At 40.8% G+C, this 26,818-nt stretch overlaps 1 protein-coding gene across 3 annotated transcripts in view; it reads right to left on the bottom strand.

Moving 5' to 3' along the window:
- Positions 1–26,818, bottom strand: part of rb1cc1 (RB1-inducible coiled-coil 1) — a 190,375-nt gene that overhangs the window by 94,411 nt on the left and 69,146 nt on the right. For all 3 annotated transcript variants that reach the window (XM_048529230.2, XM_048529229.2, XM_059646056.1), the window contains exons 13-15: positions 22,835–22,961; positions 17,530–19,439; positions 2,210–2,375 (exon numbers count right to left, since the gene is read on the bottom strand). In XM_048529230.2, coding sequence (XP_048385187.1) covers positions 2,210–2,375; positions 17,530–19,439; positions 22,835–22,961 — 2,203 coding nt within the window. The remainder of the gene's footprint in view (positions 1–2,209; positions 2,376–17,529; positions 19,440–22,834; positions 22,962–26,818) is intronic.

Below are 26,818 nucleotides of genomic sequence, written 5' to 3'. Positions count from 1 at the left end.
TCCACTAATTTATATTTTTGTTCCAGATTTCTGGCATCTACAGTATTTTGTTTTAGCAAGCCACTCAGTTGTATCAATTGCTACGAAGTCAACAGAGGAATGAAACCAGACAGGCCAGCTAGCATTGATCTAGGCACCAGAAAAGACAATGGTAGAAACAGCTGTCGATGCTGCAAAGTCTTCCCTACTGTGGGTCAATCCACAGCATGAGGACTGCAATGGTTCAAGGGCACCTAGAGACAGGCAATAAATGCTGGCCCAGCCAGCAACACCCACTTTCCACAAGTGATTAAAATAACATTGTAATCACCTTTTTCATCACCAATGGCATCTTTACAAAAGAAAGGTGGTGAAAAGATAAAGCCTGATATTTACAGAAGGACAGTTTAGGATATCTTGAGATCTGGAAGTCAGGCCACCCACAGGATCATAGAAGTATCCTCAACGTAAGGTTAACCTGTGCTAAAAGGCGGGGCTGAAAGAGATAAAAAGAATATTGCAGAGTTATACTGAAGGGCACACAGTTGCAAACTGCGAGTTGTTAGCTCTGAATACACACACACACACACACACACACACACACAGGATTAATGGTAAAAATCGGGACGAAGTGTGGGATCACTCTACCACGTGCTCTGATGTCAAGTTGTCTACGAAATGGCATTGAAGTGATATCATAGTGCCACAAAAGGACTGTTTATTCATTGAACATCAATACCTTGAAAAGAAGTCATTAAAACACCAGAGGCAGAGGTATCAGCAGCAGACAGGGGAATATAGTTGACGTATAGAAGCTATAGCTGGTGGTAGATTTTATAGGATGTCTTGGCCTTCACACCAATTGTATATTATAATTAGCTGTACATAGCCATGTTGTGATTGTACATACAATGAAGCAATCTATATCTGCAATTGGATTTAGTTAACTGCACACCTGTTAATTGGTATATGATAATTCTTGTAACTGAACCTGAAAATATGACCGACTCTAATCCTTTGGTATCCAGTGTGTCAGGTTCTGACATCCTGGAACCCTTGCTATAAGACACCACAAAGGCCATTTTAAAACACACTGAAGATCTCGATGTGGTCACTCTTTGTGGCTAAGGGTGAAAAGATAGTGAGTAGCTATCAAACCCTGGAAATTCCTGTGACACCTGCTCAGCAGACATTTAAAAATCATAGTACAATCTATACTTTCAGACCCGTCCAAAAAAACCTCCTCTGAATAAGTTGCACACAGAGGAATAGGTCAATGCAGACTATTAACAATGAATGTCAATTTAACTCAATATGGAGTTAAATGGGGAGGGGGATATTGTGAGGTGGACTTTGTGGCCACACTGCTCACTTCACTGCCACTGCCTCTGAGCGCTCTGTCCCTCTTGCTTGACAGTCTGCATCCCACCTGTACTCATCTGATTCTTTGCAATATAATCAGCAACCACTATTCCATTTAGCAACATAGTTATTTGCCTCTAATTGGTCAGTATGCTTGGGGAGAAGGCTGGATATCCAGCACTGTGATTCTAACCTCCGGGGATTCCTGTCAAGTCTCTGCCACACCGAAACAACGCAGGTTTTTCACTAGTTCTCCTATGTGTAACCTGTATCAAGATTTAAATTCCATCCAGCTTGCTGATACTACAGCACCCTTTCATTGCTGCACTGGAGTGCCAGTCTAGATTTTCAGCTTGTATGTTTGTACAGGCCCTTAGGCCATAAATGTTGTGCCAAACTTTTACCCGAATCCTAAAAGGTCCATCTAACCTCCACCTCTATCGATAAACTATCATCCATATGCCTATCTAATACCTGCTTAAATGCCCATAATGAGGCTGACTCTACTACCCTGTCAGGCAATGCATTCCACACCCTGACCACTTGCTGAGCAAAGAATTTACCTCTGACACCTCCCCTATGTCTACCTCCATTCACTTTAAAACTATGTCCCCTCGTAATAGCTACCTCCACACTAGGAAAAAGTCTCTGGCTGCCTACTCTATCTATACCATTGATCACTTTGTACACCTCTTGTCAAGTCAAGAGTTGTGACTAGAATCTAAAACATTCAGACTCAAGGAGAGTGTGTGTTATCAGTTGCATACATGGATAACACCTTATGCACTAGAACTAAGAATATTTAGAATCAACAGTTGTCAACAATTTTAAAAAGTGTTTATTTAGTAGACAACATGAGAAAAGCTACCTGTTGTTCAGCTATCAGCGATGTTTTAAGGCTCTGAAGCTCTTCATTCCTTTTTTCTAGTTGGTCTAGTAAGTTGGCCTTCTCTTCTTGAAACTTTCCTGTAAGGTCAGCAATAGTACTTGGTGGAGGAGTCCATTTCACTGACGCAGATGAAAGTGGATCCTTGCTGCATTAAAAATAATTAGAATATGAAGCCACAAATAATGTGGGACAGGGAGTAAAATCCCTAAAGTTTGTCTGGAAAACTATTATTAAACTACACTTTTCTGTGCACTAAAATGTAAATTATTTTGTCTACACAGTGCTGCTCATTATTTAATGAGACCCAATTTGTTGTTCTAGAAAAAACACACCTTTAAAAATCATAGAAAGTTTTATCATATATACACACATCAGGTCACACAACATACACTGGTTTGGGGAAATATTCAGTCCTTTTAGGAACAAGAAACAAAATTGACAGCCCAAGAAACGGTGTAAGTACGTAAATATCTATAAACTGCAACAGATCAGAACAAACGGAAAATACCAAGAGGTGTGTGTTAAGGCTTAATTTAAAAGATGAAGCATTGGAAACAAGCAAAGATAGATAACTTTGCTATACAGAGATAATGGGAACTGCAGATGCTGGAGAATTCCAAGATAATAAAATGTGAGGCTGGATGAACACAGCAGGCCAAGCAGCATCTCAGGAGCACAAAAGCTGACGTTTCGGGCCTAGACTCATCAGAGAGGGGGATGGGGACTCTCCATCTTCGGTCCGCCTCCCCCTCTCACCCTATTTATGCCAGTTCCCTCTCCCCATCCCCCTCTCTGATGAAGGGTCTAGGCCCAAAACGTCAGCTTTTGTGCTCCTGAGATGCTGCTTGGCCTGCTGTGTTCATCCAGCCTCACATTTTATTAACTTTGCTATACATTCTGCTTTTACAAAATTTCACAAACAGTAGCATACAAGGTAAGCGCAAAAACTATAATTCTCAAGACCAACATATTCCAACAATTTGAACAATAGTATCGAAGCCATTATTAGCCCAAACTGTCCAATTAATTTGCTTGCTTGTTTGGAATTTTACCCCAAAAAGGGAGAATATTCATTATCTGTTTATATTTGAAATGTGATAGATAAATCAGAAGATTATAAAGCACTTTTGTAACGTGGCTAAAATGGGATGGGGATTGGGATTAATGCAGGAAGAATGAAATTATGTAAATTCAGTTCACTAAGGTTATATATTCCAAATAATAAGCAGTCACAGATTACTCACAGGTTCCATCACACAACTGGAATTAAAACGCTCCAATAAAAAAATTAGCCCAGAAAATACTGCTCAGATAAACTTTACAATATCTATTCAATCCTTCCAAAGCCAAATAACAATTACAGGATCTCAAACATTCAAATCCTTTCCTAAAAGGATAACTATCTAACAGTTAGACTGTATTTTGGAGGGCTTTGTACTCAAATGAATTACTTACCTGAAGGCAGAATATTGAGAAGATCCACTTGAAAAGAATTCTCCAAAAAAAAAATTACATTTGACCTTGAACTTCAAAACTATTATCAAAGTAAATTTCATAACGTATAGCAATGTACTTCTTGTATTCTGATTTATGAATAAGGACAGCAGCAAGCTCAGAAGACGCTTCTTGAAATGCTACAAACAAAATCTTCGATCTGACTCAGAATCCCCACAGCCAACACAGATGAGACAAAAAAAGTTTTTTCCAGGATTTTTCCAGATAGATTTCTAATTCAGGATTTCTCAACAGATGAAATTCATGCAAGCAGAATTGGAGAGAATCATTAAATCATTGCCGAAGAAATCTTGGGGTGCAGGTATATAGTTCCTTGAAAGTGGAATCACAGGCAGACACGGTAGTAAACACAGCCTTTGGTATACTTGTCTTCATTCGTCAATGCATTGAGTGTAAGAGTTTGAAGGTCATATCCTACCTGTACAGGACATTGGTTAGACCACTTTTAGAATATCATGTTCAACTCTGGTATCTCAGCTATAAGAAAGATGTTGTGAAACTTGAAAGGGTTCAGAAAAGATTTACAAGGATGCTGCCAGGGTTGCTATAGGGAGGGGCTGAATAGGCTGGGATGTTGGAGGCTGAAGGGTAACCTTATAGAAGTTTGTGAAATCATGATGGCCATGGATAAGGTGCCCAAGGTAGGGGAGGCCCTGGACAGCATATGTTTAAAGGAGTAATATATTAAAGGGGCCACTTTTCCACGCAGAGGGTGATGTAAGTATAGAGTGGCTGCCAGAACAAGAGGTGCAGGCTGGTACAATTACTACATTTAAAGGGCATTTGCATAGGTGTATGAATAGGAAGCATTTTAGGATGTGTATGGGCCAAATGCTGGCTAGACTAATTTTGGATTTCTGGTTGGCATGGATGAGATGGACTGAGGGATCTGTTTCCTTGCTGTACATTTCTATGACTCTATGACTGCTCTTTCCACTTGGCTTGCTGTCTTCAATGATCTGTGCACAGATACATCCAGGATCCTTTATTCTTGCACCCCCCCTTTAGAGTTGTAACTCCTATTTTATACTCTTTCCATATTCTTCACCTCACACTTCTCTATATTAAACCTCATCTGCTATCGACTTATCCTACCCAACTTGTCGGTGAACTTCTGGAATTCCATAGTGTTGACTACACAATTCTTCCAAATTTATTTCCATCTAACACCAAATTTGAGTAATCTGCAAATTTACTGATAAAGCTTCATGCAACCAAAATCATAAAATGTACATTATAAATAGCAAAGCCCTATCAGATGCCACTGTCACAGGCTGCCAGTCACAAAACAAGCTTCAATCAGTACTCCATCTCTTCCCACTAAGCCAATATTGGATTTAATTTGCCAAACTGACCTGAATCCACAGGGCTCTAAACTTTTTCTCTCTCCTCCCTCCGCCCCCCCCCCCCCCCCCCACCACGTGTCCCACGCAAAACTTGATGAAAACATTGCTGAAAGCCAAACTCCACTACCCTCATCCACACACTTCATAAACATCCTCAAAATTCAAATCAACATTGTGAATTAATAAAGGAATTTTACAACAAAGAACAGGAATATGCTTGAGATAACAATCTAATCTAATCTAATCTAATATTCATCCTACATTCAGCTACATCCTTAGTTTAGAAAAGAACTGTGCGGAGTCTGCACATTCTCCCCATGTCTGCGTAGGGTTTCCTCCCACAGTCCAAAGATGTGCAGGCTGGGCGGGGGACGCAGGCGCGTGGGTCTGGGTGGGATGCTCCAAGGGGTGGTGTGGACTTGTTGGGCCGAAGGGCTTGTTTCCACACTGTAGGAATCTAATCTAACAAGGTGTAGAGTTGGAGGAACACAGCAGGCCAGGCAGCAGAGGAGCAAGAAAGCTGATGCTTCAGGTCTAGACCCTTCTTCAGAAATGGGGGAAGGAAAGGGGACGCTGAAATAAATAGAGGGCAGTGATAGATGATGGATGGTGGAGCAGATAGGCGGGGAAGAAGCTAGTAAGAGGTGAGTGCAGGGGGTTGGTCATTGAGGTGGGAGCAGAGAAGTGGGAGAGAAGACGGACAGGTCAAGGAGGCAGGAATGAGAAGGGGGGGCTCGTCTTGGCAGTGAGGTTGGGGCCTTGACCAGAGTATCCATCTGGTATAGTTTGGATTAACAGATTAATCTTTTTCTCTGCGTTAATGATACAATATTTACAAATTATTACATAAAACAAATCTTTGAGTGGAAGATGTATTCCTTTGGTGAAAAAAAGTACATCAGCCTTGAGTGAATATGCTTAGGAACTGACTGTCATAGGAAACACAATGAAAAAAATAAAAATATGGTCTATCGAACCAGGTTTCACACCAAGACTGCACTTTTCCGACTACTACTACCAATTGGTATCAAACTTCAGGCCCTTGCCAGGATAAAAATTCATTGAATTTAAGTTGGCTCTGTCAATCTGTCAAGAAACCAATTCGTGGCAGTGCTGGACATAAAAACAGGAGAGTTGTTGTGAAGTATTTCATACAGGTTTGTCTTTGAAATTGGTTTGGGTTGATTCTTTTGAGTGAAACATAAAACCTTGAAGTCTTGATAGGATAGATGTGGGGGGAAATAGTTCTAGTGTCTGGAAGATGAAACAAGGGTCATTGTTATGAATGGGTAACCACTTTTTCTTTTAAAGAGAAAAAAAAACAAGATGAGACAAAATGTTCTCTCCCTCTTTCCCACTCCCTGAATGCTGAAAAGGTTCTGGGAGCAGAGTCATTGAATTTTTTTTAAGGCAGAAGTAGATAAATATTTTTTTGTTGAGCAACAGGTTGAAAATTATTTAGGCACAGAAATAAACATGGGTTTAAAAAGTTACAAAATCAGATCAGCCGCGACCTTATTAAATGGAGAAAGTTTGAGAAGGTGGAACTTTAACGATAAGTTCAGCTGATGTGGGAACTGAACCTGCACCATTGGCATCACTCTGCATTATAAACCAGTCATCCAACCCCATTTGTCAGAACACCCATCAGCAGATTATGGAGCTGCTAAAAGGGAAACATTCAATATGAACTCTTTTGAAGCTTAGCAATCAAAATTTAGGACTAGAAGAATTTCCAAAGGAAAATAAGTGGCAAGTGATTAGTGGCTTTGATCAGTAGAAATAGTATTCTGGCAAATTTGAAGACATTCAGATGAGTGGCAAGTATTAAACAGCCATGGTGCAGCTGTGTTGGCATGATCTTTCCTTTACATGTGGCAAAATACCCATACAGAAAGTGGAGTAAAATAGCAGAGCATATAAAAGGGAAACGCAGGGAACAAGAGCCCAAAATAACAAAAAAGGAGAAAGACTAGAGAATCTAAAAAAGTGACAAAAATAAAACATACAACTTTGATTTGGCAGTGGTAGTTAGTTAATGGGGAGATCAATTGCAGTAGGAGAAATGGCTGAAGAATCCTTAGAAAAGGGTATATTAGGAAAGGAAATGGGTATTGAAACTGTAACAGCAATTCAGGTGGACGATATTCTGTAAAAAGTCCTGGGAAAGGAGAGATGATTGAAAATTATTGCACAATTAGTGATGCAAAGAAACAAATCATTACAGTTTAATGAATATTCTATTTGCAAGAGGTAGTTGCATACTGTTCTACTCAAGGAAATAATCAATAAAGATATTGAGCGACAGAGGAAAGTCAACCACTAATGCAGGCTGATGAAACAGTGTGTCTTCCAGATGGGTTTATGATAGAGGAACATCCTGGATTATTTCCTGACTGTTGTGATTGGATCTCAGGCTCATACAATTAAATAGGTTGAGGAACTGTCAATGAAAGAGGGTGATGGCACGGCAATTCAATTATCTTATACTATGTTTAAATGGTCAAGTGAAAAGGAGGCAGGTAAGGACAGTTGACAGCCCATCTTCTTTAAAAGAAATGTAAGCAGATCATGGAAAAGATGCAACTACGAGGCTGTAGTAGAGGTAATTTTGGTTTCTCCAATATTCACTGGCACTCCCTTTGCGCCAATAGCTTAGCCGGGGCAGGATTTGAGTGGAGCACCCAGGAGGGATTCTTGAAACAATACGCAGATAGTTCAATTAGAAAAGGGGCAGTGTTAGACCTTGTATCAATGAATGAGCATCGCCAGGTGATCGAAGCTTCAGGTGGGGGTGGAGAGAAAGCATTTTGGGAACCATGATCATAATTCCCTAAACATTTAATGGATATGGAAAAGGATAAAATTTATCCTTGGGTAAAAAAAGGTGTTAAATTGGGGGAAGGCTAATTATAAAAGCATTCTGCAGGAGCTGGAAAAAGTTGGTGAGGTTTAGGAAACAGAAAAATCAAACAAGTGCCAGAGTATAAAGGAAGCAGAAGTTAACTTAAGATAAAATCAGGACTAGAAGTGGTCACGAAATGCCCTTGGCAAGCAGTATTAAGGAGAATCCCAAGGCATCTTATTACCTATATTAGGAGCAAAAGGGTAACTAGGAATAAGGTAGGTTGGAGACAATGTAAACTTCAGAACGTTAAAAACTTCATGGATTGAAAAAAATCAAAGATAATCTACTACACATGGAAAAGAATCAGCAATAAACTGCCTCTGAAGATGAAAAGGTCAAGGAAAAATCTGTCATAAAGGAAATAAAAACATCATGTTCATGAACCATTTCTAAGGAGGACTCAAAGCAACATAACAAAGCTGTTTCCTGGGGGAGAGAGAGAAGATAACACGACTGATAATTGCCCATTTGTCATAAGACAGCAGGTAGGTTAAGTCTGCCTGCAGAAGCAATGTCCTGAACCAAAGGGATCAACTGCAGGAAAAACTGTTAGACAGCTGACAGCAAACGTAACAAGGAACAGAGGAGCTACTTGCGATAAGAAGGCAAGCTACAGACTTGAGGTCTCCAGAAGTAACAAATATTGGGGATGAAAGAATACATCAATAACATCACACCACAAACAAGAAAAAGAGTTAAAACAAATAAAAATCCAACACTAGAACAATTCAATATTAGAACTTAAGTACAAAACTGCACAAGGATAGAACATTCGACACATCCAAAGACAAGAGTGTTGGTTAGAATCCTGGCCAGTTTCCACCCTTAATCGGGTAATAGCTAAGTTGTGTTGTCAGGCTTAACTTGCTTAAAGGGGTCTGTCTTTGATTGCTATATGCCTTGAAAGTTTAAATCATTGTTTCAGAACTTAATTGTCTGGGAGACTTCTGAATAGGTAGCCAAACAAAAAAGGTAGCTTGTGGTGATTTGTCTACAAGGTCAACTCAAGGACACAGGACATTTATGACAGGAGCCAGAAGTGGTGGGTGAGGTTCTTAATGAGTACTTTGTATTAGTATTCACCAAGGAGAAAGACATGTATGAATGTAAGTCGAGAGAGGAGTTTGTTGATATTCTAAGGCATGTCAATATTAAGCACATAGCAGTGCTGGATGTTTTGAAAAATATTAAAAAAGTAGAAAAAGTCCCCAGGGCCTAAGTGGATCTTCCTAGGATACTGGAGGAGGAAAGAGAGGAGATTACTGGGGCTTTAACAAAGGTCTTTGTATCTTTAGCCACAGGAGGGGTCCTAGAAGGCTGAACAACAGCCAATGTTGTTACTTTGTTCATGGAGGGCAACAGGGATAATCCAGGAAATTATGGGATGGTAAACCTAACATTTGTAATAGGGAAATTATTGGAGAAGATTCTTAGAGACAACATTTAATGGCATTTGGAAAAGAATGGATTTATTAGGCATAGTAAGCATGGCTTTGTGCAGGGAAGGTCTGGTCTTTCAAACTTTATTGAATTTTTTTAAAAAAAGTAATTCTCAAACATGATTGACGAGGGAAAGGATGTTGAGTGGATTTTTTTTGGCTGGTCAAGCACATCAAATAGCACGGAATCTGTGGTGGGTTGGTAAATTGAATACAAAATTGGCTTGGCCGTTTCAGACAGATGGTAGTTGTGGGGGGGCAGGGGGGGGGGGGGTGCAGTGTTTTTCTGACTGGAGATTTGAGACCAATGGAGTTCCACAAAGATCAGGTGTTGAGACTTATTAATTTTAATCTATACAAACAATATACATAAAATCGTTGGTGCTACAATTAGCAAGTTTGCAAATGACATGAAAATTGGTAAGAGTTGTGGATAGTGAGGGAGGATGTAAAAGGATGCAGCAAGATATAAAAGGGAGGTAATGACCTAGTGGTATTATTGCTGGACTGTTAATCCAGAGACCCAGAAACATTCTGGGGACACAGGTTTAAATCTGGCCACGGCAGATGGTTGAATTTGAATTCATTAAAATATCTGGAATTAAGGATCTAAAGATGACTGTGAATCCATTGCCAATTGTTGGGAAAACCCATCTGGTTCATTGATGTCCTTTTGGGAAGGAAACTGTCATCCTTATCTGTTCTGGCCTACATCTGACTCCAGACCCACAGCAATGTGGTGGACTCTAAACTGCCCTCTGGGCAATTGGGGTTGGCATTAAATGCTGCCCAGCCAGCAACACCCTCATCCCGTGAATGAATACAATTTGAAGTTTTAAAGGTAGGTGGCAAAATAGTAGATGGAGTTTAATCCTAACAAAAGTGAGGTAATGCAAAATTTTAGGAAGACAAATGGAAAAAGGGGAATATCATGTAAATGGGCAACCCTGACAGCATTGACACAACTGAAATAACTAAGTGCTTACTCATTTTTTCTTTGAATCAAAAGCTAAAGAGAGAAAGGCCAGAGCACGTTCAATCTAGAAAAAAGGGGAAAAAAAAACAAGACTCCAGCCATTTTATGAGCTCAGAAAAAAAAGTCAATAAGTTAGCACGTGCTATTTCTCTAGGAAAGATGGATACTAAGAGACTCACGCAGTAAATGCATAGAAATTCACTAATGGACACTATTTGCAGTCTCATAGGATGAATAAGAAACTTGAGATTGAAATGAAAGTCAGTATTGCCAGAAAAATGGTGACTCTTTTTCAGTTTATGATAAAGTCTTTGTAAATTGCTATATTTACTGTAAATTACATTTCTTTAGATTGAAAAGAAGCATCAATGCCTTGAAGGCATTGATGCTTTTTCCTTCTTCTTGTGCAATAAACTTATTTTGTTAAAATATTGGCAGCACCATGCAAATATATTTGGTGAGTGATCACCATTGTAAGCAAATTGCAACAATATAACTATGGTCTATCAATTCAGATAGAACTTCAGGATATGATTGTACAGTATTATTAAGAGCTGGGGTGATATAAGTAAACTAAAATATTAAAACCAAGTGACCATTCTCAGTTCTGATTTTAAATAGAGAGAGATATCATTGGCAAAACAGTGGAGATGTTTGGACACTGGGCACTGTCCCAAGGAAGCTCTACAGTACTATCCTGATTACTGGTCTCCAACAAATGCAGACATTCTTCATTTGTACTAGTTATAACACTAACCGATGGAAAAGCTCCATTTAATCCCACTGATTTAAAAATTTTACTTATGATCCTTAATATTATATTCTATCAAATATTCTGTTTTAAATGGAAATTCCTTCTAAGCCATCTCTGGAATTCAGTTGTTTTGACCACATCTGGACCACAGCTGTAATGAACCAAGTAGTATGGCATAATAAAGTGAGCACTGATGAGCGAATTATTAGTGAGGTGGTTTTGCTGTACAGTACAATCAGTAATACTGTTCGTTAATTTGCATATGATTTAGAACAGATGGATAATAGGCTAGATTGGTTTTGCACTCTGAACAAGATATACCAACATCTTCATGCATTCTGGTATTTTCACAAGTGTTTTGTAATAGCTCAGAAAGAGGTACAGTCGGATCTGGAGCATAAGTCTTCATCACTGCAGGCAGAACGCTGCCAAGGCTCATGGTCTTGCCGGACTAGAGCAGAGCAATCAGCAAATTCTCAGCAACAAATCCAATTGGCTGAAATGTGGCACTTATGTTAGGGTCTAAATGAGATAGATCATCTGAGAATTCATGGTTAAAGATGACTATAAACATTTAGCATTGTCCATTGAACTCAAGTTTAGGGCTTTGTCAACATAGACGGCTGTAATGCTCATGGAATAAGGAGTGGCAGGTGGATTTTAATTAATCTAAGTGTGAGGTGTTTCACTTTGGCAAGGAAAATAATGGCAGGACTTGCACAATGAATGGTAGGGCACTGGGGAGTGTTGCTGAACAAAGACCTAGGGCTGCTGATGCACAGTTCCTTGAAAGGTGGAGTCAACAAAGGTAGACAGGATGATATAGAAGGCATTTGGCATGCTTGCCTTCACTGGTTAGTGCACAGAGTATAGGAATTGGGAGGTTATGTTGCCGTTGTACATGATGCTGGTGAAGCCACTTTTAGAATACTGCATTCAATTCTGGCCTCCCTGCTGTAAGAAACATGTTGAAAGGATTCAACAAAGATTACAAGAATGATGCTGGGAACGGTGGGTTTAAGCTATAGGGAAAGACTGAAGATGCTTAGGCTTTTTAATCTCTGGAATGATGGAGGCTGAGGGATGACCTTATGGAGGTTTATAAAATCGTGGCAAGCATAGATAATGTGAATCTTTCATCCAATTGAGTCCTCAGTGACACATCTACACTAAAACCACTCTCCACTACATGGCCCATAGCCTTGAATGTTATGACATTTCAAGTGTCTATCCACATACTTTATAATGGTTGAGAGACTTCCTCCCTCTACTACCCTCCCAGGCAGCACATTCCAAATCCAACATCAACTGCCTGCTGCCTGTCACTTTAACACCACCCTGCTGCCTGGCCAACATCTGTCTCTGACTTGCTGCAGTGTTCCAGCAAAGATCAACGCAAGCTGGAGGTACAACACCTCATTTTCCACTTAGAGACCCTACAGCCCTCCGGACTTAGGGAGTTCAATAATTTTACAGCCTAAACTCTCACTTGTCCCAGCCCCCTACCCACACACCAGGTCTTGTTCCACAGTGACGAACAACAGAACGTGTGTAATGGTAGGCTAACAGTCCGTATTAATAACTGGTCACCCACCCAGCCTGATCGCGAGCAACTCCTTTGTGTGTCCAACTGTCTCTCTCTCTTTGGGTTCTATCCTGTCATTAACTCCCTACTCCACCCACCTCCCTATTTTCTGCGTATAAACCGATTTTCCCAGTCATGATCAGTTCCAAGGATGGGTCACTGGACCCGAAACATTAACTGCTTTCTCCTCCACAGATGCTGCTAGACCTGCGGAGCTTTTCTAGCAACTTTCTGTTCCTGATTTACAGCATCCACAGTTCCGTTTATTTTTTTAAATAGGGAATTCCGGATTCCGAGCACTTTCCTGATTTCACTTCTAAATATCTTGTGATCGGAGATAATGGGAATTGCAGATGTTGGAGAATCAAAGATAAAGTGTGGGGCTGGATGAACACAGCAGGCCAAGTAGCATCTTAGAAGCACAAAAACTGACATTTTGGGCCTAGACCCTTCATCAGAAAAGGGGTTTGGGGAGAGGATTCTGAAATAAATGGGGGGCGGGGGGGAAGAGAGAAGAGGAGGCGGACTGAAGGCGGACATAGAAGACAGAGAGGACAGTATGGGTGGGGAGGTAGGGAGGGGACAGGTCAGTCCAGGGAGGACAGACAGGTCAAGGGGGCGGGATGAGGTTAGTAGGTAGGAAATGGAGGTGTGGCTTGAGGTGGGGCGGGGGGGGGGGAAGATAGGAGAGAGGAAGAACAGGTTAGGCACAAAGGATGCCTCTTTGTAGGTTGTGGAACAGCCCCTCTTTCACACCTACACTGGCCACAAACCCCATCTCTTCCTCCATAACATTGATGACTGTATCGGCACCGCCTCATGCTCCCAAGAGGAGCTCGAACAGTTCATATATTTCACCAACACTTTCCACCCCAACCTCAAGTTCACCTGGGGCCATCTCCAACACATCCCTTACCTTCCTGTGTCCATCTCAGGCAACCAACTACAAACCGACGTCCATTTCAAGCCCACCGACTCCCATAGCTGCCTGGAATACACCTCCTCCCACGCACCTTTCTGAAAAAAGTTTCATCCCCTATTCCCAGTTCCTTAGTCTCCGCCGCATCTGCTCCCAGGATGAGGCATTCCACTCCCGTACATACCAGATGTCCTCGTTCTTCAAATGGCCACAACTCTCTCCTCCTCCTCTCTCCACCACCACCACCACGCCCCCCCCCGCCAAGCCCCGCAGTGGTCGAGAATGCCCTCGACCGTGTCTCCCACATTTCCCGCACCTCATCCCTCACACACCACCCTCGCAATAAACACCAAGACAATCCCCCTAGCCATAACATACCACCCCACCAACCTCCAGATACAACACATCATCCTCCGACACTTCTGCCATCTACAATCCGACAAAAACATTTTTCCCACCCCACCCTTGTCTGCCTTCCGGAGAAACCACTCTCTCCACGACTCCCTTGTCTGCTCCACACTCCACACCAACCCCACCACATCCGGCACTTTCCCCTGAAACTGCAGGAAGTGCTACACCTGCCCCCACACCACCTCCCTCACGCGCGTCCCAGGCCCCAAGATGACTTCCCACATCAAGCAGATGTTCACCTGCACATCCGCCAATGTGGTATACTGCATGGCTTCCCCTACATTGGGGAAACCAAGCAGAGGCTTGAGGACCGCTTTGCAGAACAACTACGTTCGGTTCGCAGTAAACAAGTGCACTTCCCAGTCGCGAACCATTTCAACTCCCCTTCCCATTCCTTAGACAACATATCCATCCTGGGCCTCCTGCAGTGCCATAATGATGCCACCCGTAGGTTGCAGGAACAGCAACTCATATTCCGCTTGGGAACCCTGCAGCCCAATGGTATCAATGTGGATTTCTCCAGCTTCAAAATCTCCCCTGCCCCCACTGCATCCCAAAGCCAGCCCAGCTTGTCCTAGCCTGCCTAACCTGTTCTTCCCCTCACCTATCCCCTCCTCCCACCTCAAGCCGAACCTCCATTTCCTACCTACTAACCTCATCCTGCCCCCCCGTGACCTGTCCGTTCTCTCCGGACTGACCTATCCCCTACATAACTCCCCACCCATACTCTCCTCTCCACCGATCATCTCCTCTATCCATCTTCAGTCCACCTCCCCCTCTCTCCCTATTTATTTCAGAATCCTCTCCCATCCCCCTTTTCTGATGCAGGGTCTAGGCCAGAAGCATCAGCTTTTGTGCTTCTAAGATGTTGCTTGGCCTGCTGTGTTCATCCAGCCCCACACTTTGTTACCTCTAAATATCTGGTTTTTCACCTGAAAACAATTACACCACCTCATTATTGACTCAACTAAAATAAAAGAACACTGCTACTTCCTATGTAAGCTGCCCATATCCTTCAGTTTTATACTCTTATCAGACCCCACCCTCAGTATTCTCTACTCTAAACAACCTAATTTGATAGCTAAACTGCTCCAACCCAGACAATAGCTTAGTAAGTCTCCTCTGCATTCCTTCAAGTGCAATCATGTCAGTTTAATAATGAGGCAACCAGAAATGCACACAGAGCTCCACTGTGGCCTAACCTAAGTTTTGTATATCTTCAGCGTAACCTGTTCTACATTCTAAGCCACAACTGATAACGGCAAGTTTCCTGTATGCCTTAAGCACCACGCTAACCTGTCCTGCGCCTTTAGGGATCTATGGGCAAGCACCCCAAGATTCCTTTGTTATGCGTCCATGCCACCTTCACTGCTTCTTCCAAATGGTGTTTGAACAATCACTGATATATCAGCTCAGGGAGAGCAGCAGGTGGTACAGAAACTCTCATAAATCAAAAGATATTCTTGGTTACGACTGATGTGATACCATGGTACCTTTTGGGGCCTGGAGTCAATACATGTCCCTAGGCTCTTTAAGAATACATGCCGATATACTGCCACCTCCAGTGTGTGAAGTGCTATGGATCCAGAAATGACTATACAGGATGGAAGCAAAATACTGCAGATGCTGAAAACTTGAAATTAAAACAAAGTGCTAGGAAAATCTACGCACCTGGCAGAGAGAAAAAAAAAGTCAAGAAGAGGATTTCCTTCAAAAAAGTAGTGAGATTTATGCTATATAAAAAGCTAGGGAGTAGGTTGGAGGGGAGATAAAAAGGAGAAAGGAATCTTGTGGACAGGTTAAAAAGGACGCCATTTTAAAATGCCAAAAACTGTCATGGCAGCAGTAAATACCAGTATTAGAAAGAAAAGGAACAAAGTATTGATCCAGAACAAACTAAAGATCATCTCTGACTGAAAGCCAAAACACTTAAACAAGGCACTAACTAGGCCTAAGCTGGGCTGTAATGGACCATCTGGATGCAACACTTACGAATAATGCAAACACATTGGAGCAAGTGTACAGGACAGGTTTAGAAGAACATATTCTAGGGACAAGAAATTTCAGTTATGAAGGCAGGTTGGAGAAGATTTGGACTGCATTCCTTAGCGAGGAGAAGGGAAAAAGGAAATGTGATGTGATTTTGAAAACAAACAGGTCTGAAGAGGTAGGGAGACACGAAGTGGGGAGAAACTGTTCCCATTAGTCAAAAAGAGCAGAAGATGATGGGGCTAAAATTAATCATAATTAGCAAAAGAAGCAAATGGAACGTAGAGAAAAGCTTTGAGTATTTAACAGCTGCAATACACTGCCTAGATGGATGGTGGAAAATGATTCAATGTATTGGATGATCATTCAATAGAGGCAGTGAACAGCATTTTTCTGCACTGAAAGGCTTCTGTGCAGATACATATAAAGCACATGGTAGAAATCAAAATGGAGGACATCTTTGTGGTTTAAAGTTGTTAAACTCAACATGGAGTCCAGAAGTGAGGTACCTTTCCCTCTAACTTGTGCTAGGCTTTAGTGGAGTATTACAACAAGCACAAGGAGGACAGATTTGTGGATCAAATGCAGGAGCCTATCAAAATGGTTGTCTGGACCATATGTGGTCTCCCCAATGTATACCCGAGTGCACGGTGAACAGCAATTCCAGTAGACTACATTGAAAGCAGTAAATATAAATCACTGCTTCACATAGACAGAGTTAAGGGAACTGGAAAAGGAGAACTACTCCTATTAACATAGTAGGTCTGTCCTGAGTTAATCATTTCTTAATAGGAAGTAATGCTGAGTCACCTCAAGAATTAACGGTTTAGACATGAGATTGGAGGAGAGAACAGTCATATGTAGCACACTGTATTGTTCTATGTTCTATCATATGCACGCGAAGAAATAACGATATCATTTAACATTCATTCCCTCAATAGCAACAATGTGCACTGCAGAAATTCAAAACAGCCTTTGACAGCAACTTTCCAAACCTGCAGCGACTTCCATCTAGAAGGGCAAGGGCAGTTGATACACGGAAACAACCATGTAGAAGGTCCCCTCCAAGATATTCACCAATCTGTCTTGGAAGTATGTCACCTGAAATTCCTTTGGTAATAGCATTGTGTGTACCTATAGCATATAGGCTGCAGCAATTCAAGGCGGCAGCTCGCCATCATCTTCAAGGGCAATTAGGATCTGCCAATATATGCTGCCGGCTAGCAATGCCCACAACTTGAGTGAATAAAACAAAAGTTTCCACAATTATTTATTAGTACAGCACCCGAAAATGAGTTGAACGGAGTTGTTTTTGCTTTTCTAAATGGAAAAAGCAAGTGAGTTACAAAGAACATTGAATTTAAGATCAAGGATAAGAAACAAAAAATATCGGAGAATATCTCAGGACAAAATCACCATTGTGCATCAATTGGTTAAGATATCTGAACTTTGCATACCTCTCAGCTCTACTTTGATCTTCAAGTTGACTTTCAACCTGTTGATTTATTTGCAATTCTTGCTCAAGAGTTTGTCTTTTGCATTCACAATCTTCATGCATTTTATTTCTAACAAAGTCCTCACTTTCCTGGCTTAACGTGTTGAGCAGCTGTTGTTTCTCCTCTTCAAGATCGTGAATAGTCGCTTTATATTTTGCTTCTACTTCAACAGCAATTCTCTGCTTTTCAGACACCATTTCCTCCCTTTCAGTTTCTATTGTTTTCAAATATTCTTTTAGTTTACTGGTGAGCTCTTCAACTTGTCCTCTTAATGCTATCTCCACATCAAGTGCTTGCTGTCTCATTACATCCAATTTATCTAGTTCTGCTTTAAGTAAGGCCTTCTCCTGTTCTTGCCTGTCTAACAGATCAGAAATACACTGATCTTTCTCTGTGGTTATTAGTATTCTTTCTTCTGCAAGGCCTACCTTGTATTCCTCATTCTTTAGCTGTAGTTGGTGTTTCAAGTCAGTTATCTCTTCCCTATATTTCTCAGTTTCTTTCATAACTTGACAGTTTGCAATCTCTTCTTGTTGGACTTGAATCTCTTTCAAGCGCTGTTTTAATTCCTCAGTTTCCACTTCCTTCAAAGCCAATTTAGCTTCCAAATTGCACCTAAAGTCAGAAAGTTCAGATACTTTCAATTTATGTTCATTCAGTTCTTGTTCTCGGTCCTGAAGCTTCATTGTAAGAGACTGCTGCATGCGATCTAACCTGGCTTCATTTTCCTTTGAGATTTGTTCTTGCTGATTACTATGATCAGTCATTAACTTTTTCAATTCTTGCTGATGCCTGACTTTCAAGTTATCTTCAAGGTCCTTCAGATGACTTTGTTCGAGAATCTGAAGCTCTTCCCTTAAGCATTTCATTTCATGTTCAACTTTTATATTAAGTCTGTTTAATTCCTCTAACAAACTCTCTTTCAATTGTTTCAGTTCTTGGATTTCAGTCTCCTTCTTTTTTCTATCTTCCACCAAGTCATGTATGTCTTTATCTTTACTGATTTGTAAACACAAGAGAGCTTCATTTTCAGTTCTTGCCTCAGCAAACTCACGATCCTTCTGTTTTATGTAATTTTCAAGTTCCAACAAATCTTTTTTCAGCTGATCTACATTTTGCTGAGTTGTCACTAATTCAACATTCAATTTGTCCATTTGATCTTCATAATCCTTTCTTAAAATCTCCAATTTTTGTTGGTAACTTTCCTTTGCTCCCAATTCAACTCTACATTTTACAGTTTCAATTATGTTTCTTAATTCTTCACTTACATTTTTCATAGAACTACTAATAGCACACTGTTCTTTCTGCACAAGTTCTCTGAAATGATTAAGATCTTTTTTAATGTTTATAAAATGCAACTGAGACATCTCAGTGATAACCCTGTATTTTTCTAAATGCACTTTAAGAGTTGCAACTTCTTTAGAATCCTCATTTTCACAAAAAGTTGTATCTTGCATACGTCTATTATCAATGGCATTAATAACTGAAGAATACAATGATTCAAGCATCATTTCAGGACTTTGTGGGTCACTGTTCAAGTTGGGTGAAGTTGAGCTCTCCTCAATCATAAATTCATTTACAGCAGACACAAAATCAGACTCTGGACTTTCTGCCAATGAGTCCATATCAATAGATCCTTGTTTGAGAACTTGTTCTAAATTTGGATGAGGAATGGTTTCAAAATCAAATGTATGGGCATCAATACTATCAGGGGACAGCTCTTCTAATGAGGCAGGAACATTGGCAGATGGACAGATTGGTCCCTGAAGGCTAAGTGTAGATGTGGATCTTGAAGAGTTAGTTTTAGTTCTGGTTGTGCTTTCCAGCCTGTATTTTGTTGGTGTTGTTATCGAGGGTTGATCCAAGGACACCTGTAAGCAGAGAGAAAAAAAATGTAAAAAGCATCAGTGAAAAAGTAGTTTCATTTCAAAAGTTACAAAATAGTTCTAATTTTGTAAATTAGTTGCCTACCCATCTCAATTTTCTCCTCCTCGTTTTCCCTCCCCCGGTTTCCACACAGCCTCTACAAAACTAATTGCACGCTCTTCAATTTCTCAAACACATTCTTCGATGACTTAGTAACTGCCCTTCTCTCAACTCTTCACTTTTTTCCAGAACTTGAGTTGACTATTCAAGTTCAACTTTCATGCACAAAGTGTCAAAAAGATGCAGACAGTCTTTGGTCACTGGAGAAAGCAACTTGCCTTTAATAATTCCAAAACACTATAAACAGCAGTGGTTTCAAAATAAGTAGAAAGTTAAGATACAGGTTTTATTATATACTCAGGATGTGAGTGTCAACGCGTATGGCAGCATTACATCTTTATTCCTAATTACTGAAGTTGGTTAATGATAAGTTTTGAATTGCTGCGGTCCATGGAATCAAGGACATTTATAGTGCTGTTAGCGAGCAGTTTCCCGGATGTTGATGCAGTGGTCATGGAGGAATGAGAATACCTTTTTAAAAAAATCAGGACCGTCTTGGGCTTGAAGGGGGACTAGCATTTGTTGCTAGTCCCAGGCCTCTGCTGCTCTTGCTCTTCCAAGTCATATAGGTCTTGGGTTGGGCAGATGGTGTCAAGTCTTGATGCATTCCTAGCAACTTGTAATTGTAATTTTATAATTTCTGCCACTATGCGCCGTTGATGTAGGGAGTGATTTCCGTGGTTAAATGATGCAGTGCTAATGAAGTGGACTGCTAGGTGGTGTTGAGTCTCTTGACTTTTGTTAGTGCTGAACCAATCCAGGCAAGTGTAAAATATTCCACCACTCTTCCCACTTGCACCTTTTAGGTCCCAGACAAACTATGAGCAGTCACAGGTGACCTACTCACTACAGAATTCCCAGCCTCTGACCTGCTCGTGCAGCCACAGTAATTGTATGGCTGGACCAGTTCAATTTCTCATCAATAGTAACACCCAGAATAGTGCTAATGGGGGATTCAATGATGGCAAGGATGCAGAATATCACAAGGACAATGTTCAATTCTCTCTTAAGAGATCATTATTGCCTGGTGACTTAGACAAGTATATTCACATCACACCAACAGCCCAGGTGTAAATATTATCCAGACCCTGTACTAATTCATTTTGAGGATTTACAAAAGGTGCACATCTTCACCCCTGGAGATTGTGATGTAGCAATGCTAATTGATGAAGCAGCTGAAGATGCTGTTGGGCCAAGGACATCACTCAATAAATCCTCTAGTTATGTCCTACAGTTAAAATGTGATCTCCAGTAACCATACTAATTCAGCCTCACATCCCTGCTCAAGCCAATCTGAACAAAGACTGTAACAAAATGAGCTGAGTGAGCCAGGTGGAACCCAAAAGAGTGACAGCGAGTAGGTTATTCTTGGAAAAAAGTACTGCTTCCAAGTATTTAATTTTCAAATCACCAAGTTTGCAGAAGGTAGAACTTGAGAAGTTAGCCAAGAATCAAAGCTAAAATCTGCAGAGGCAGTGATGCAGATTTCAGCATTAGATTAGCTGTGCCATGATTTAAATTAGGCAAAATTAGAGGTATAGCAGAAGGTCCTGGTGAAGGTGTTGTGACGATGCTATGGCTTTTAAAGGTGCAAAAGTCCTGGGTTTTATTTGAAGACAGATTAAAGGTGACGTGGCAAGCAATCTACCAGAACCACTAGAGTAAACAGCACATATGGCCATTTTTTTCCCCTAAAAGTTGGAACAAAAGAATTAGCCTGAATGGGTGTAGTCAAACTCCCACACAGCCAGGATCTTTAGCTTTCAGCAGTTGCTGTTGGGGTCTTGAAGAAATGAAAGTTATTTGGTACAATAATAGAAGCAAAAAACTGATTTCAGAGATTCAGGCAAGAGAGTTATGAGAAAGATCCCAGCACTGATTGAGGGGAAGTGAGGCTTAAAAAGGCAGGGTAGCAATTTGCAGGAATACATGCATTAAGGGTTTCTTCTTGCAGACAGGAACGGGGAAAAATGATCCCAGATTTGAAGAAAAGTGAACAGAGCTTAAGGGGAGATAATTATTAATAATCAGCTCATATGGAGTAAGATTACACAGTCAAGAGAACAGAATATGGGTCACGTGTACTATCTGAGCTATGCTTGTTCATATGTGCAAACAGTAAAGAAAAATCGGGGGGGGGGGGGAAAGAGAGGAAGAGAATGGGGTGGGGGGGAAGAGAATGGGGGGGGGGGGGAAGAGAATGGGGGGGGGGGAAGAGAATGGGGGGGGGGGAAGAGAATGGGGGGGGGGAAGAGAATGGGGGGGGGGGAAGAGAATGGGGGGGGGGGAAGAGAATGGGGGGGGGGAAGAGAATGGGGGGGGGGAAGAGAATGGGGGGGGGGGGAAGAGAATGGGGGGGGGGGGAAGAGAATGGGGGGGGGGGAAGAGAATGGGGGGGGGGGAAGAGAATGGGGGGGGGGGAAGAGAATGGGGGGGGGGGAAGAGAATGGGGGGGGGGGAAGAGAATGGGGGGGGGGAAGAGAATGGGGGGGGGGAAGAGAATGGGGGGGGGGGAAGAGAATGGGGGGGGGGGAAGAGAATGGGGGGGGGGGGAAGAGAATGGGGGGAGGAAGAGAATGGGGGGAGGAAGAGAATGGGGGGAGGAAGAGAATGGGGGGAGGGAAGGGGGGGGTGGGGGGGAGGGTGGCGAAGGAGGGGGGTGGGAGGGGGAAAGATGGTAAATGCTAAATAAAAAAAAAAGGAGGGGAAGGTGCAAGAAGAGAACCTATTTGAACAGAATACATGTTTCCATGCTCCAAAACTTGGCGATTGTATTGCTTCACAGTGAATTTAACCGGCCTCAAGCCTTTGATGCAGACATGGTTCGCCTCAAAACAGAAAGAGTCCCATTTTCTTGCACAGATGAGCAATTCAGGTGGGAACAGCTGTTAAGTGTACACTGGCTTAATACTCAGAACAAATGAATGTGATGAATCTTTAATAATTCTTCAATTAAAGGCTAAGTCACTAAACATAAAACCCACATGTACTGCATTGCACTGACATTATAATCAGTTCACAAGTGACAAGCTGACAAAATTCTAGAACCTGGAAGAATACACAACCTCTTTGGAGCTTTTCAAATGATGGGTGAATTGACAAGACGAACTGGATTTTCCCGATTCAGAGATAAATGCATTAATGGACAGAAAAATACAAAAAAAAAGTGTTTTAACAGTTTAAAAAAAGATTTGCTTTAATTGTTGAGGAAGTAATTTTGTGTCATGGTTACAAAACAGCAAATTAAAATTAAGTCCTACAAATTAATACAAAACATTACCTTTTGCTCAGTCAACAAGTCTGTGATGGTTTGGGACATTTCATCCCAACTCTGAGCAGCTTTGACTAAATTACACAGGATTTGAAGATGCTGATGCAATGGTTCAAAGTCACACAGAGTAGGAATCCTTTAAATAAATAAATAAATTAATTAATTAAATGCATACAATGAGCTCAAACATACACTGAAAATCTCTTCATGCTTCCACTATATTCATTATTATAGCCAAACAATCTAAGCAAAAACATAATGATGATTTTGTATTAACGGCAGCATGACAAAAAGCACATTTTGGCTTATTCACCTGTTCTTCAGAGGAAAATTTAAGACAATGTGAAAATTTAGAAAAAATACTGACACCATTTACAAACTTATTGTAGGAATAAGCTGTGTAGTCTGATATACCAATCAATTGCCTAAAATAAAAAGAAATACACTGCATCCATAATTGCTATATAAAATGACTCACCAAATGCACTTGTGCTAGGAGAACACCAATAGAGGTAATTCACTTCAATGGAGACAGGGAGGTTATTAACATGTGGGCAAATTTAGGCAACCTTCATGGTAAAAACGGTGGAAACTGTTAGCCTGTTAGCCTCTCCATTGATAACCGAGCATGACTGAAATGGTAATCGTAAAACATCTGGAAACTTGCTTTTATTTTAAATGCTCACCTTTGCAAGTAGTAGTCCTCACTTCAGGAACCAAGTTATCCTCAACATACCGTGGCTGAGGTCAGTAAACGGCAATGGAAAAATAAAAATAAAACTAAGACTTTCAGCCAGAACTACATGACATAAATATAAATTGTGTCCCCGAGTGGCCATATCTTCATCCAGAGGTGGCAAAAGAAAAAAAAACCCTCCCCATGCGAGTCAATTAACAAGGCTTTTGACAATGTTCAAAACAATTGAAAGCTAACTGTTCAGCATGGTTAACGTAACCTAATTACCATTTTTTCAAGGACTTAAATTTAAGTAGATGAAATTGTTTGCATCACGTGATATGTGCAGGAAAGATGAAACACTAAACTTCAAAAGAATGAAAAAAAAATAAAAAAATCATTTTGCAGTTAATTTCATTTGAAGTATGAGAAATCTGACATCACAAGATGAGTAAATCTATTTGTTATCCACCATACACTACAATGTAAATTTTAATGAGCGAGAATAAATCTTTTCATTCAGTGAAGCAGCTGAGAGTCTAACATCTATGCAGGCAAATCCAAACGATGCCTCTCAAATGTCAGCATCAACAAATGACTGAATTTAAAAGGCATAACTGTCAAGACATTTGCCTTAATGGTTTCTCCACACAGGAGTTACTGGCCTTCTGGTTAATCTGCTACTGTATTAGCTGGCTGCTTTTCAAAACATTAACTAACCCATCAATTTTGTCATCTGGTATTTTATCTTCTGTATTTTTTTTCCAAAGATTAACGAAACTTGGAGTGTTAATTTGAAATCTAAATCCTAAAGAGCATTTCAAAAATAAAATCCCTGGCACTAACAGAGAAAACATTTAAATTTACATGTACACAATTGGACAAAGGGTACCAAAATGCTATGGGATTCAAAGGCACTGGACAAGAATGTGTTATTCTCCTCAACCTATTGAAGTGCTACAAGTGAAAGTTCACTCAGACTAGTAAATTGCTCACTTTTATGATATTTCTCATTGAGTCACAACTTCTTCACAACAAAAACTTCATATAATAAGCAACTCATCACGTGAAGTCCAGCTAGGAAACTATGCTGATATTCAAATTTTCAAGTTTTTCATACACTCCTACTCTTCTGGCAAACTTAAACGCTGAAATAATATAACTTATTCTTTAAACTGAGAGACAGCATCTTCACAGATGTACTGAAAAACTACTAAGGTGCCTATAGTTGATGCGACAATGGTGTTGCAAAAAGTTAAATTTTCCATATATGCCAAGAGGGGGTGGACACAGGTTAGCTTTCATAAATTTCGTGTTTTGTCTCAGGAACTGACATCTGATGTAAAAAAAGTTTGAAAGCAGAGGGGTGAGCAAGAAAATTGTTCTATTAACCTGACATTCCATGTTGCCTGCATGGCATATATGTGCAAATGGTCAACCATCAAAAGGTAAAGCACATGCAGTGGACAAGGTTTATAAACAGAGAAAAAGTTTGAAAGAAGAATCAAATACAGTCATCTAGAAGAGCAAAAAAATAAAATCAGATGTTTTCTCTTTACAGCAACCAATTCAGTTTCCTACATTCCTCCTGTTCTTTGGTGGTTGCTTGGGATCAAGGTTGAATTGATACCACTTTTGTGCAGTTCTGAAATGGCTAATAAATCCAATGTGCAATCTGCAGATTCTGTCATATAGTGCTTGAAAGGTGGAACAGATGGATTGTTTTGAGGTCTGTGCACTCCTTCAGACACTATGATCTCCTCTCCCTGTTCCAGAGAATTTTTTTTAATGTAATAATTGGTTTCCCAAATTAGCTTCTGTTTTGTTCAGTCATGAGCCAGGTTCATCTTGAACCAGCAAGGATGGCTAACCTCTTGAAGGCATCCCCACTGCACTCCTTGGATTCTTAACTTGTAGAACAGTTGCTTTGTGTCAGTCATCTCAGGTCCAGGATATCTCTGGAGGAGTTCCACAGGGTTGTGTCCTGCACCTAACCATTTTCAGTTGCTTCAATAACATTTGCTCTATCAAAGGCCAGAAGTGGGGTATGCTAATGGTGACAATGTTCAACACCATTTGTTACCACTTAGGTACTGAAGCAGCCCATGTCAACATCCAACAAGACTTGGACAATCAGAGCTGAAAAGTGATTAGTAACACTTGCACCACACAAATGCTAGGCAATAGCTGTCTCCAAAAACAGACAGACAGTCTAACTACCACCACTTGAAATTCAAAGGCACCAGTGACCACCCCCCGCCACATCAATGTTCTGAGGGGTTTCATTAACTAAAAGCTGAATTGGACTAGCCATACAAATAGTGGTTACAGTAGCAGTCAGATGATTGAAATCTTACACTCATCCACCAGTTTCCCAAAGCCTGTCCACGATTACAATGTCCAAGTCAGGAACTTAATGGAATACGCTCTACTTTTCTTGGATACATACAGTTCGAACAACATTCAAAAAGCTTGCCACCATCCAGGACAAAGCAATCATGCATGATTGCTACCACATTCACAAATATCTATGCTTCACACCAATGAAGTTCAGTAGCAGCAGTGTGCAACATTGACAAGATACACTGAAGAAACTCAAAAGATCCTTGATATAGCACATTCTAAACCCATAACCTCTACTATCGGGAAGGACAAGCACAACAGATACATGGGAACTCCACCAGCTGCAAGTTCCCTTCAAAGCATTCACCACCCTGACTTGGAACTATCTGAATGTTCCTTTAGTGTCATTGGGTAAAATCATGGAATTCCCTCCTTGATGACATCGTTAGTCTAGCTATAACACACACTATAATTTGCTCAAGGTGGTCATGACCAGCTTTGAGGGCAATTAAGAACAGGCAATAAGTGCAGGTCTAGACAGCAATACTGACCTCCCACAGGTAATTCTTTTTTAAAAGTCTGATTAGGGATGGTATGCTCCACACTAAATCACCAACAGTAACAATACCACAAAAGTAGCACATAGGTTCTTGTGGTCATGGAAAGAACTATATAGTTGTAAGCCCCTTTTGTACATGCCAGGGCATACACTGCCTTCACTCAAGAGCTGGACACCATTCAGTAAACACTTTAACCAATATAAGCGTGGAGCAAAGGAATCAATCATTAAGTCAAGGCCTAGAGTTGAGTGTACTTTATATGCTTCAGTATCAGTTGAAAAAGGCTAGAGCAGCAATTTGACATTCAGGGAACACAACATTGGAGACAATGCTCAGTAATTTTCAAAGGACACAGTTGTGTCTAATGTGAGTTCACAGTTCAACCAAAGAACAAAATGCACCAAGCTTGTGAAA

This window comes from Stegostoma tigrinum, chromosome 5 (assembly GCF_030684315.1).
Source record: "Stegostoma tigrinum isolate sSteTig4 chromosome 5, sSteTig4.hap1, whole genome shotgun sequence".
In the NCBI taxonomy this organism is placed as follows: Eukaryota; Metazoa; Chordata; class Chondrichthyes; order Orectolobiformes; family Stegostomatidae; genus Stegostoma; species Stegostoma tigrinum.
This window is presented reverse-complemented; position numbering and strand designations above follow the sequence as displayed.